At 47.8% G+C, this 12,452-nt stretch overlaps 1 protein-coding gene and 1 pseudogene across 1 annotated transcript; one reads left to right on the top strand and one right to left on the bottom strand.

Moving 5' to 3' along the window:
* The first annotated feature begins 2,473 nt into the window (after nucleotides 1-2,473).
* LOC147960411 (uncharacterized) lies at nucleotides 2,474-6,258 on the top strand (annotated as a pseudogene).
* Nucleotides 6,259-8,888: 2,630 nt separating this feature from the next.
* On the bottom strand, nucleotides 8,889-10,674 carry LOC125524405 (acyl transferase 10). The gene is made up of 2 exons (XM_048689458.2): nucleotides 10,140-10,674; nucleotides 8,889-9,889 (listed from the first exon to the last, which is right to left on the bottom strand). The coding sequence occupies exons 1-2, from the start codon at nucleotides 10,602-10,604 to the stop codon at nucleotides 9,050-9,052; spliced, it is 1,305 nt and encodes a 434-aa protein (XP_048545415.2). The 5' UTR covers nucleotides 10,605-10,674; the 3' UTR covers nucleotides 8,889-9,049.
* Nucleotides 10,675-12,452: the final 1,778 nt, after the last annotated feature.

Raw genomic sequence — 12,452 nt, forward strand, 5'->3', positions numbered from 1 at the left:
CCAAATAAAATAAAATAAAAGAAGAGGCGAAAGATCCTAGATGAAAAAAGAGAAAATGTTAAAATAATGAGAGAAAAAGAGGGAAGTGACAATGTTACTATCCTTTTCCACACTTGTGCTTCAAAATAGCACCATGTTCTTCATGATAGAGAGTCTCCTATTTTATCACTTTCATATACTAGAGGGAATTTTTCATTATAGAACTTGGTTTGTATATTTCAATGATGAGCTTCCTCAAATTGCTCTAGGTCTTCATGAGAAAGCAAGTTGAATGCGCACTCACTTAGTTTTCTTTTTGAGCGTTCATACACTTATAGCTCTAGTGCATTCGTTGCATGTCAATCCCTACTCACTTGCATCAATATCAATTGATGGGCATCTCCATAGCCCATTAATTTTCCTAGTTGATGTGAAACTTTCTCCTTTTTTGTCTTCTCCTCACAACCTCCACCATACTATGTTCCACCTATAGTGCTATCCATGGCTCACATTCATGTATTGCGTAAAAGTTGAAAAAGCTTGAGAACGCTAAAAGTATGAAACAATTGCTTGACTTGTCATCGGGGTTGTGCATGATAAATACTTTGTGTGATGAAGATAGAGCATGACAAGACCTTACGATTTTGTAGGGATAACTTTCTTTAGCCATGATATTTTGAGAAGACATGATTGCTTTATTAGTATGCTTGAAGTATTATTGTTTTTATGTCAATGATAAACGTTTGTTTTGAATCTTATGGATCTAAACATTCATGCCACAATAAGAAGAATTACATTGATAAATATGTTAGGTAGGATTCCACATCAAAAAATCTGTTTTTATCATTTACCTACTCGAGGACAAGCAGGAATTAAGCTTGGGGATGGTTGATACGTCTCCAACGTATCTATAAATTTTTATCATTCCATGCTATTTTATTATCTGTTTTGAATGTTTTATATGCATTAATATGATATTTTATATTATTTTTGGAACTAACATATTAACCTAGTGCCTAGTGCGAGTTTCTATTTTTTTCTTTGTTTTTGGCTTTTTCAGAAAATCAATATCAAACATAGTCCAAACGGAATAAAACTTTACGATGATTTTTCTTGCACCAGAAGAAACCTAGGAAGCTTCGGGAGGAGGCCACAAGCCCTAGGGGCATGCCCCTAGGCTTGTGGGCCCCTCGGAGACCTTCCAACCCTAACTCCACCACTATAAATTCTCACATAATCTGGCCCTTGATTTTAACTGGTGGTGGGGCCCTGCCTAATTCTTCTCCAATCAAGTCTTTCCACAACACACCCGTAATATACATAAAAATAACTATGTAGGTGTAGCTTTACCTAGGTATCCCTTAGTCCAATACTCCCTCCTTTCCGGTTTATAGGGTTTAAATTTGAAGTCTCATCAATCAAGGAAGATGATGAGTGGAGAAATGTATCTTGTAGTTTACAAAATTAGTCAAACTTTAATCTGCATTAATTACAATATATGCATGAATGACCACTAAATGTGTAGAAATGGTTACATGCATTAGTTGGTTTATTTTAATCCTTGCATCAATTTAATGCATCTTGGAATATGAACATGGAGTCGAGAAGGCAAGTTGGATAGACGACTGTAACATGGGCTCTCGCGACCGCGTCGCCCCCGCGGGCGACCGACCGCGCCCCGGTTCCTCCTCCGCCAGCTCTTCCTCACCCCCCCTCCTCGCCGCCGTCGCCGGCGTTCGCCACCGGGCCTGGCCCGGGCGACACTGGTGGCGGCAGCCCCCGGCCATTCCCCCCTCGGTTGCTCTCCGGCGCGGGCGGAGGGCGCCGGGGGGTGCTCCCTAGGCGGCGGTCCGGCGTGGCGGCGGGGCTTCCTGACGCGGCACGGGAGATCGGCTGGACGGCGGCGGCGCCGTTGGCGACGGGATGGCGCGGCGGCGCGGCCAGGCGGCGCCCGCTCGGCCCAAATCTGGGCCCTTCGGGCCCATCTGGGTCCGGGCGGGCCGACGGCGGGGCAGGTCGGCGGCGTGGCTTCCAGGAGGCGGGGGAGCAACGATGGGCGTTGGGGGCTGGCGGTGCTGGCGCCGCCCTGCTACAGCGTGGTCGGCGGGGCTTAGCGGGCCTGATTCGGGCCTGGTCGGGCCAGGGGTGGCCTGGTATGCCCTGCTGCTGCGTCCGGACGGCGACCGCGACGGAGCCGGAGGCACGAGCCTCCTGCACGACGGCGGAGGAGGTGGTTCCCTCCCGCGCGGCTACGGCGCTGCTGCTCCCGTCGACATACGCCTCCTCTCCTCGTTCTCTTGGCCTCGTGGTGGTGATCTCAGTGAGACGGTGTGGGTGGTGTTGCGACCGCGGTGGCGCATGCTGGTGGGCGGCGAGCTGGCTGGTTGGCTCCGATCCGGTTGGGCGGTGGGGTTTGGAGTTGGGAGAAATCCTTGCCGGGTCTTCCGGCTCCGATGCGGTGACGCCTGCGGGTGCCACCATTCCTCCCTGGAGGATGTCGGTGGTCTTCATTCCCCTCTACCCTCCGCGTGCCGGGGGAAACCCTAGGACACGTCCGGGCAGCAACGTCGTCGGCGTCGCATTCCTTCCTGGAGGTGCTGCTTGGTACGCAGTGGATCGGTGCCTAGGATCGTGGTGGGTAGATTTCGGAGGGCGCAACGGTAGTGGGTATTCGCGCTTTGTCGAGCTGCCGGTGTTGGCATTGTTTCTTCTTCTTTTTCTTTGGCTTGTTGTGCTACTCGCCCCAGCGTTTGCTCTGTAATCGGTGTTGGTGCTTTGGAATACAAAGCGGGGAAACCCTTTTTAGGTAATATGAACATGTAGTAAAAAAAATGAAAATAAGACTTATAATACGGTAAAACTAAGAAAATGAGATGAGTCCAATAATCTGGAAAGGCGAGAGAACTATACATTGTTGTCATAATATCTCATATTATTAGACAAAGTGAGTAGTACGTATAGTTTTTGTAAAAGTCTTGTATATAAACATGATTTTCGGGTAACAAATTATCTCGTTATTCGTGGACGGTTTGACGTGACGTTCTATCAGCCATTTACGACTCTTTGTTAGCCACACAAATTAAGCGTCAACGACAAACAAAGTTTGATTAAAAGCTGAAAAGAAAATCTTTCGCAATGAATGCCCGTTGGCATCACATGCAGGTGACCAACGGGGATGGTTCCCTCTTTACCTGACACGTGCAAAGCACCACTGTACTCCTTGCGTCTCTCGGAAGAAAGTAAGCAGCCAGGGTTTCTGATTCTAGTAACTGGTCTATATTCTTTTAGATCTACGATTATACTCCGTTCGTCTAAAAATACTTGTCATTAAAATGAACAAAAGAAAATATATCTAGATGTATTTTAGTTTTACATATATTTCTTTTTATTCATTTAGATGACAAGTATTTTCGAACAAAAGGAGTACCTGTTCAAGGAATTGTCATGGCCTGTTATTAATGAGGGAAGGGTGTATGCATGGAAATTTCAGAGTGCAGCATTCAACGTGAATCCCTATCTCCATTAACCTAGAACAGTGTTTGTACTACTGTACACTGTGGAACTGAAGTCGTAATATATACGTACAAACATCACGTCACATTTGTTGCTTTACCAAAAATGAACTCCGGCCTGATTACTACTTTGCACCAAAATTGTGGACTTTTAACGATGTTTAGTAGTCCTTATTCAAAGTTGTTCTTTCACGAAATTCTTATTCAAAGGGTGTTGGGTTTATTTATAAGTTAGGCATAATGCCTTCGTCTCTCTAAACAAAAGCTCTTTGGTGCAACTTTAGGCTTGATTATGTATGCATTCAGTAGATATAGAAAACAAAAAACTAGTATTCACACACGACTGAGGAATAGCAAAGCTGCACTAATTTGTTATACACTGAAAATATTGGTACACACAAGACAAACACACAACCATGCATTTTATCACGTAATTGGTACGCCACGGTATACATAGCTTGCAGAGGGGAGAGGATTTGTAGCACGAGCTGGTGCAGGGGCACCAAGTTCCTCGTGCGTGTTTTTTCTTTTGGCTTCCGATTTTGAAACTTTCATATCTTTTGAACAAAAATTCGAAATTAAGTGATGTTTTCATATTTGTGTTTCTCGTGACGAGGGCTTTCAAATAAGATTTATTTTAAATACATTTTGATTAGTTTTGAAAAAAAATCTGTTAAGATTCAACCCTTGAAACTTAGTACCCATGACAGATAAAATCATAACTTTTGTACAAAAAAATCGCTTAAAGTTTAAACTCTGCAGCTTGATACAAGTGATCGAGAAAATCGCTAGTTTCAGATGCAAAATTGTAAGTTTCGAAACTGGAAACTTAAAACTTATTGTTCCCTCATGCAGGATCCAACTACTTTGAGGACTCGTGAGACATTCAGTTGACTTGGGAGGGCTTGACACCTCTATGCCCCCGCACCTTCGTGCCCCTGTGAGTTCCTGCTTGCTGGCAGCATTTCACACTTTGCAGTAGTTGTAATTTCCCAAAAAGGGAAGGTAGGTGTACGAACAAAATAGGGAAGATATGTGTACATAATTTGGGTACCGAAATGATGTCCAATAGAGCTGAATTTTTTTTGTTAGGACATGCGATCTGTTTTTGACAAACGAAGCATGCTTTCTACTATTAATTAAGATAGAAGAAATAATATGTGGGTAGGGGAAATGCCAAATCTAGGTGGATAAATATTCATTCGTGGTCTTTACTACACCGTGCGGAAGTCAGGGAGTATATGATCTTTGGGTGCAACCGATGGGAGGCGGTAGCTCGAGCTACCTACAAATCGGTTTGGATGGCGGTCTAACAATAGAAGAGGTGTTTAGGCATTGTGTATATGTTTTCCGGTTGTGGCCATTTGTTTACTTCTTTGATTTTGTTTTATGTACCTGAGATGATTTTTGTACCATGATACTCTATTCGTTTAAAGAAATGGTTGTGCGCATCGCTTCATGCAGGAGCCAGAGGAATTCTTCCTTTAAAAAAAATGTGATTTGTGAGATACTTGTGTGTATATCATACCTTTTGTTACTCATTATGACTGCTGTTGTTGGCGCCATGCTTGCAACTTTTTGAATTTTTCTAGAGGTTCTACAGAAGGACTACCTGTAGCTATTTCTAGATAAAAGTAGAAGAAGCGGAGTGCTTGGCTCTCTTTGATTTTTTTTACTTCTCACCTTGAGAAGGAAGGTCCAACCTCAGAGCAACTCTGACAGACCCCGCAAAATCTTGACCCGCAAAACGCGTTTGCAATTTGACGAAAATCTCGTTTGCCGGTCAAGAACGAGCGCGGTCGAACAAAAATCGTAGATGAAACTGCATAATTTGAAGAAAAAAAGCAGTTTTGCGGGAGAAATTGCACCTCGTGGGCGCGGGTAGTTCATCACGTACTATATATATTTACATGATCAAACACTACAAACACTAGTTCATACTACATACTACATCAGTACTAGTACTAGAGGGGTGGGGATCTCACGGCGGCGAGTTCGCGACCATGGACGACGCCGTGGAGGAGCTCAATCCTCCTCGTGGGAGCTGCCGAGGTCGATTTACTTCGCCCTCTGCTCCTCGCGGATGCGCCACCACTCGTCGTCCTTTTCCTTGGCGGCGAGGTTGGCCATGACCACCTGCCGGAACTGAAGGTCTTTGAGATCCTCGTGGTGGCGTCGGCGCTCCGCCTCCTCGCGCACGCTCCGCTCGGCAATGGCGGCCGCAACCGCGTCGACATCGGCGACGAAGTCCTCCAGCCCGACGACTCCGCGACCGCCGAGCTCCTCGGGCTCCTCCTTGACGGGGACGAACTCAAAGTCCTCCGGCTCCTCCGACCACTCCCTGTTCACGGGGAGAAGGCCCGCGCCGGAAGAGGAGGAGCTCCCGACGTAGGAAGATCTCGCCGCGGAGGAGAAGGACGCAGCAGAGGACGGGGTATGGCCGTGCCGATGGTCGTACTCGTCCGTCTCGCGGACGCGGAAGTTCGGCAGCGGCGAGAGGCCGCGGTTGGTCCACTTCCTCGCCCCGCGCTTCCTCGCGCCGTCCGACCGGACGCGCCGCTCGCGCTTGGGGTCACTGCCGCCGCCAGATCTGCTGCCGAAGCCGCGTCCATAGCTCCACATGCGGCCCCACATGACGGCCGGAGGCGGAAGGGGGTCGCCGGCAGCGAGAAATGTGGAGAGGGTGGGGGTGGGAATTGCGTAGCTCGGCGGCGGGTGGGGGAAGGGGGATAGGGTTTCGACCCGCAAACGCACCGCGAACCCGTAAATATAGTGGTTGGGCCGTGCGGTTTGCGGGCCGCGGTAAAAATTTTTACGGGCCGAGCGAGTATGCGGGCTCTGTTCTGACCGAAAAATTGGATCGAGCCCGCATACTCACCGGAATTTTACGGGTCTCGGGCTTTTGCGGGGAGTTGCTCTCAAGCCATCTCCCACAATGACCTTAAAACGGACTCCGTATTTGTCCGCAGGCCGATCCACATCGGTGTCCGGACAATGATACAAGTCCGTCACCCAACCCTACACTCTAAATATCCGGCTCTGTTAACTTTAAAATAATTATTAACTTTTAGTTTGACGGAAGGCTACTAATTATAGTGCTTTCATGGTGCCAACCGTATCTGGTTTTATTCTTCTAAGTTCCTCGTCAGAGTCGGAGCTGCGTTGTCTGACCGCAGGTCGACTTGTCGTCGATTAGGATGGGCTTTGCCCTGTGTATTTCAGTCTATGGGAGTGGGTTTGGCCCTTGTTGTTCCAGTTTTTACCCGGTTTTTCGTAATTAACTGAGTAATTCTCTTCTGCTTAATTAATAGATGAGACAATCTTTGGTTCCGTTTTGAAAAAAAAGTCATGACTAAGCACCAAGCATAAGCTATTATTTTGGCTTCCGCCAAACGAAGGTGCTAAATATTTGGCCTCAGCCGAATGAAGGTGTTCCAACTAGTGCATAAAAAAGCACCTTCCCCCAAATGACTACCTAATTTACATAATAAAAATATATTAATTAGCATCTTTCGTCAAATGCAGATATACTAGGAAGTACTACCTTTCGCAAAAATGCTAGCTATCCACTACAATTAGCGCAATGCATTCCGCTAAACGCTAGCCATCATGAGTGGACGCAGAATAGAGACAATGTGTGATGGCTTTTGTTTGGGCATACAGATGTTTGAACTTCTGCAAAGATCAATTTTGTTTGTCTCCAGTTTACGGGAAAATGGACGTCCGATAGCGTCAGCGGATCCATATAGAACTGCGTTGGATGACAAACTGCAGTCGGACAACATACTCGTTTGAGGATCCATTTTAAAGATACCCTTATGCATAAAGTGGTTGTCTCTTGGATAAAGAGGAGACGAAATGCGGCACCGAGCCGCTCGCGCGCACCTTTCTTTTGCCTTCTGATTTTCGACCTTTCATATCTTTGAATGAAAAGTTCAAATTAGGTTCTACTTTCATGTTCGTATTTTTTACGACGAGGGTTTTCAAATAAGATCAATTTTGAATATGTTTTGACAAGTTTTTAAAAATTCCGTTAAGTCTCAACTTTTGAAACTTAGTACGAGTGACCGACAAAAACACAACTTAGTACCTGCGACCGCCAAAAAAATTGATACAAGTTTCAGTTCTGAAATTTGATACGATCGACCGAGAAAATTGTAAGTTTCAGATGCAAAATTGTAAGTTTCAAATATTAAAACTTAGAACTTATTGTGCTGTTCACCGTCTGATTTACCTCCAACGGATTTTGTGGGGTCTTGGTCTTCCTTCGCCAACCCCTGCCCGTTGACCTGCCCTCCGACACCGACCGAACCACCGTCGGGGCGCTATGTGTGCGCCTCGGCGCCTCAATACTAAATTGCTGCCGGTCTCTCTAAACCCTGCCAGCTTCTGTCGATACCCCACCCCACCTGCACCCGTTAACCGTCGACTCTCCTCCACCGGGGACGATGAGGAGGCTCCACGTATTCGACGGAGACCTAAAGTTTTTTCATGCACATAAAGAATAGCAAACTCGCCCTTTTATTCATGTCAGCATTATTACACAGGAGAGATATTACGATGTAACACTGTTTGCACATACAATAACGGCCCCAAAAGATGATAAGTGTACAAACAAGGAGAGAAGTGCATATTACACCCCCAACTCTAGCCCTAGTCTAATATACACCCCCCAACTCTAATACCGTCTAATATACACCCCCCAACTCACAAAACTGGCCATAATTCAACCATCCCTTCCCTGTTGACCGGTTTTGACTGAGTGAACAGTAAAAATAAAATTTTAAAAACCATAAATTTTTTTTGAAAAAAATTCAAAAATGTTCCAAGTTTTTTCACCGTATGAACAGTAAATTAAAAAAAATCACCTTTTCAGCATGTTTGGACACCTGAGTAAATTCGAGATGTCCGTAAATTCGATTTTTTTTTCAAAATTTCAGCTTGGCAAACAGTAAAATCGATTTTTTTTAAAACCCTTTTTTTGCATGGATGATGTTTGAGCGCGTGCTGATTTTTTTTGGATTTTTTTCCCGAATTACTGTTCACCATGCTGAAAATTTTGAATTTTTTTCGAATTTACGGACATCTCAAATTTACTCAGGTATCCAAACATGTTGAAAAGGTGATTTTTTTTTGAATTTACTGTTCACGTGGTGCAAAAACTTGGAACTTTTTGAATTTTGTCAAAAAAATATTTTTTTGTTTTTAAAATTTTTATTTTTACTGTTCACTCAGTCAAAACCGGTCAACAGGGAAGGGAGGGTTGAATTCTAGCCGGTTTTGAGAGTTGAGGGGTGTATTTTAGACGGTATTGAAGTTGAGGGGTGTATATTAAATTAGGGCTAGAGTTGGAGGGTGTAATATGCACTTCTCTCGCAAACAAAACATTCAGCAAACTATATGGAACAGTGACCGACGCCTTCAGATCATTTGGCAGCTCCATTCAAACAGAGTAGCGCTCACATCTCTCGAACATATAAATAATTAAGTGCCCTCGATTCCCTTCAGTTTATTTCGCACGCTTGCATGGCTGCACGTACGTACGTACGTACGTACGTTCATGCGAGGTCCTCCCTCATCAGACCAGCGAAGTCGTCGGCGTGTTCCTTGGTGACGCAGCTCGCGAGCAGCCGCGTGCCGGCGAGCGGCGCCGGCGCCTTCATGACGATGACCGACGCGATGAGGTCGCAGTTCACCAGCGGGCCGGCCGTCATGGGCGTGCCGTACCCGTAGTCCACGTCCGAGAACCCCAGCTTACTCCAGTCCGACACGTACACCGACTCGTAGTCGAACGTCATCTGGAACGGGTCGCGGCCGCCGGTGCGGCACTCGGCCCAGCTCAGACACTCCTCCGCCATGCGTCGCTTCGCTTCGCGGACCACCCCGACAATCTCGACCACCGACGAGCCGGCGATCTTCTCCGCCGGCGCCGACACCTTCACCGGGAAGATGGCGTTGCCCCAGTATCCCGGCTCCAGCTTCAGCACGTGGCGGGCGCTGGCGAAGAAGCAGAGCTTGACGTCCGCGCCGGGGACGACGACCGGACCGATGGCCCGCGTCCGGCACTGCCAGAGCTTGGCGATGACGATGTCGAAGCCGGAGCAGTGCTTGCCGCCGGTGAACTCGGAGTACTGCGACTTGATCTTGTCGATGTAGGCTACCGGGAAGTCGAACGCGATGTACTCGAGGGCCAGCACGGGCAGCTCCGGGAGCGGGCCGGGCTTGATGTCCGGGTCGGGGAAGCGGTCGCGCCCCCAGACCGGCTTGACGCGAGGCTCCGGGAGACCCCGGGCAAGGTCGCCGACGGCGTTCAGGAACTGGGCCGCGCCCGTGCCGTCGGCCACCGCGTGGTTGGTGCGCAGGCCGATCACGAAGCCGCCGCAGGTAAACGTCGTGACCTGAGAGATCACAAGTTGACAACATTAAAGATGCGCACGAGTTCGTCATGTGTACACACGCAACATACAGTATGATAAATGCAAGTGTGCAACTACTCATCACAAGTTTACAACATTAAAAATGAGCACGAGTTTGGTTTTGCTAAACAGAAGAGAGTTGGCGTAGTAAATTTACTTAGTCGGGACCAACCGCTTCCTCCGAGAACGTGAAGACAAAGCTGAAGCAATGCACGAAAAACAAAATAAGAACCTGTATCATGGCAAGGCTGTTTTGCGGCTCGACGGCCCAGAGCTCCGGCGTCGGGTACGGCACGAGCTGGTCCTTGCCGAGCAGCAGCGGCCGCTCCAGGAAGTTGACGTCGGCGAGCGTGCAGTTCGCGGTGGCCTCGACGAAGTAGACGCCCTCGGCGGAGCACAGCACGGCGGGGCGGCGCATGTCCTCGCCTTCCACGATCCGACCCGCGAAAGGGTAATAGTGCACCAGCGCGTCCGCGAGCGCGCCGCGCACGACGGCCGCCGGGGGCTTCCTCTTCTTCCCTTCCGCGCCGGCGTCCACCGTCTCGGGCACGGCGTCGCGGTACACGTGCACGGACTCGACGAGGCCGCGGTGCGTCGGATACCGGTCAACCCACGCGAGTGGCAGCGTCTCCGACGGCGTCGCGGCGGATGGCCGGACGGGGCCCTCGGACACCTTGGTCACGGCGAAGACACCCATGGAGTTTGTGTTGTGCCAGTTAAGTGGTTACCTAACTCGTCGTCAGCGGCTAAGTTTGCGTGGAGTGACACCGCGCGGCGCCAAGGGCATTTATAGGAACCAACCACCCTGTTTTGCCACCTCGATCGGGCGGTCGATCTCCACAACCTTTTTTTTTTCAAGAAAAGGTTGGAAGTTGCATGTTCCGGTTGATGACTAATTTACGTTTTATTCTCCCACGAATGCGAATGCACAACGGTAATTCAAGTGGCCATTAGTTGGGTTAGATGGTTCGTGTCTCATTATTTTGAGTGAAATGCTACGGACGATTTCTTAAGGAATGGGCTTACGAGATTAGGTGGAGTAGGGAAATTCAAAGGTAGAATTAATGGAGAAGATGACAAGTCTTCAGATTAGGGCATCTGGGCATGTAGAGTGGTCTCATCCTAAGCCTGCCATGTACTCCATGGGTGTAATATAGAGAAGACAATAAAAAAAAAGCACAATGAATTATTTTTTAGTTTATCTCTGGTAACTAAATATCCCTAAATACGTCGTGATGCTTATTTTGATAAGAGACCACCTCTTAACTAAAAGAAGACGAACATTTTATTATTGTTTATCTCTCCTCCGGTTCAACATGTATCCTACATTACACTTGTGAGATAGTATTATTTGTTGGAAATATGAGCAATTTACCAAATGATTTTATTAACAGAAATAATAGATAAAGCATGACTAATATAGTAGAGATAAAACAAGTCATGCGTTCTGACAGAGAGAAGGTAAATAGTTTCTGCATATATGAACCGTAGCCTATCATATCTAAAGCAGACAGTATAGCAAGTACCATATATGAAGTAGAACCTATCATGTGTAGGACAAGGACTAGAACAAGGAACTGCGGCAGAACCTTTAATAGGAAAGACAAGAACACGTACGGGACAGCAGCAGCAGAAGCGCTGGACTTGGGGTCGGTGTCCTTGCCTGCCATGTCGCCGAGGAGGTCGTGGACGTCGGGGAAGAAGTCGTCGGCGACCGGATCGTCCGTGATGAAGCAGCCAGTAGTCGCGCTGAGTGCTCCCCAAAAACCTTATCACCATTCTCCCGTACAGGACTCAAAAGGTGCGGTTTCGGAGGCCTACTGTCCCGACCTGCGGTGCATGCCGCAAGACGGGATGGGAAAGAACGTAGCAGCAGCGCAGTGGTTGGAACTTTGTGGCGAGAGGAAGATGAGCTTCTGTTGTGTCTCTCTGGAGAGGAGCGACCTCTCTTATATAGGCACATGAGAAGGACGCGAAGAGGCTGCGGCAGGAGGTGAAGTAACGAAGGGAGACGAAGCGAACAGGCGGCAGCCGAAGGGGCGCGCCGTTCGAATTTAGTGTCCACTACAGAAAACGTTTCAACTCTCACGTGACCTTTCGTATACCCATCGTGCGTGGCAAAAATTTAGATATCGGCTCGGCTCATTCCCGCAACCCGCAACCCGCGGCGCGCGTGACAAGGCGTGGCGTGGCGAGGCGGGCGGCGGAGGAGGAGCGCACGTGGATATCCCTCTTGTTCTCATGCTCGTACAAGTGGGGAAAGAACCTTTCTTATATGGAGGTCCAACTCCCACTAAACTAGCAATGTGGGACTAAACTTTAATAGTATCCCTTGCCTTGCACAAATGGGCTAAGTGGGCCTCTAGGATTTATTAGGAATTTCTGAAATAGTTATTGGGCTGCCCAAAATAGACTAAATTCCAGCAACCCCCCACCAGATCCCAGAGACACACAGAAATTTGCCTTTGATTCCAAAACACTATTTTATATAGCGGTACTGCAGTGGAGACTGTTAAGTTGAACTTCCACCTAGAACTCTATGCTA

This window comes from Triticum urartu, chromosome 7A, assembly GCF_056163025.1.
Source record: "Triticum urartu cultivar PI428250 chromosome 7A, HENAU_Tu73, whole genome shotgun sequence".
Taxonomy (NCBI): Eukaryota; Viridiplantae; Streptophyta; class Magnoliopsida; order Poales; family Poaceae; genus Triticum; species Triticum urartu.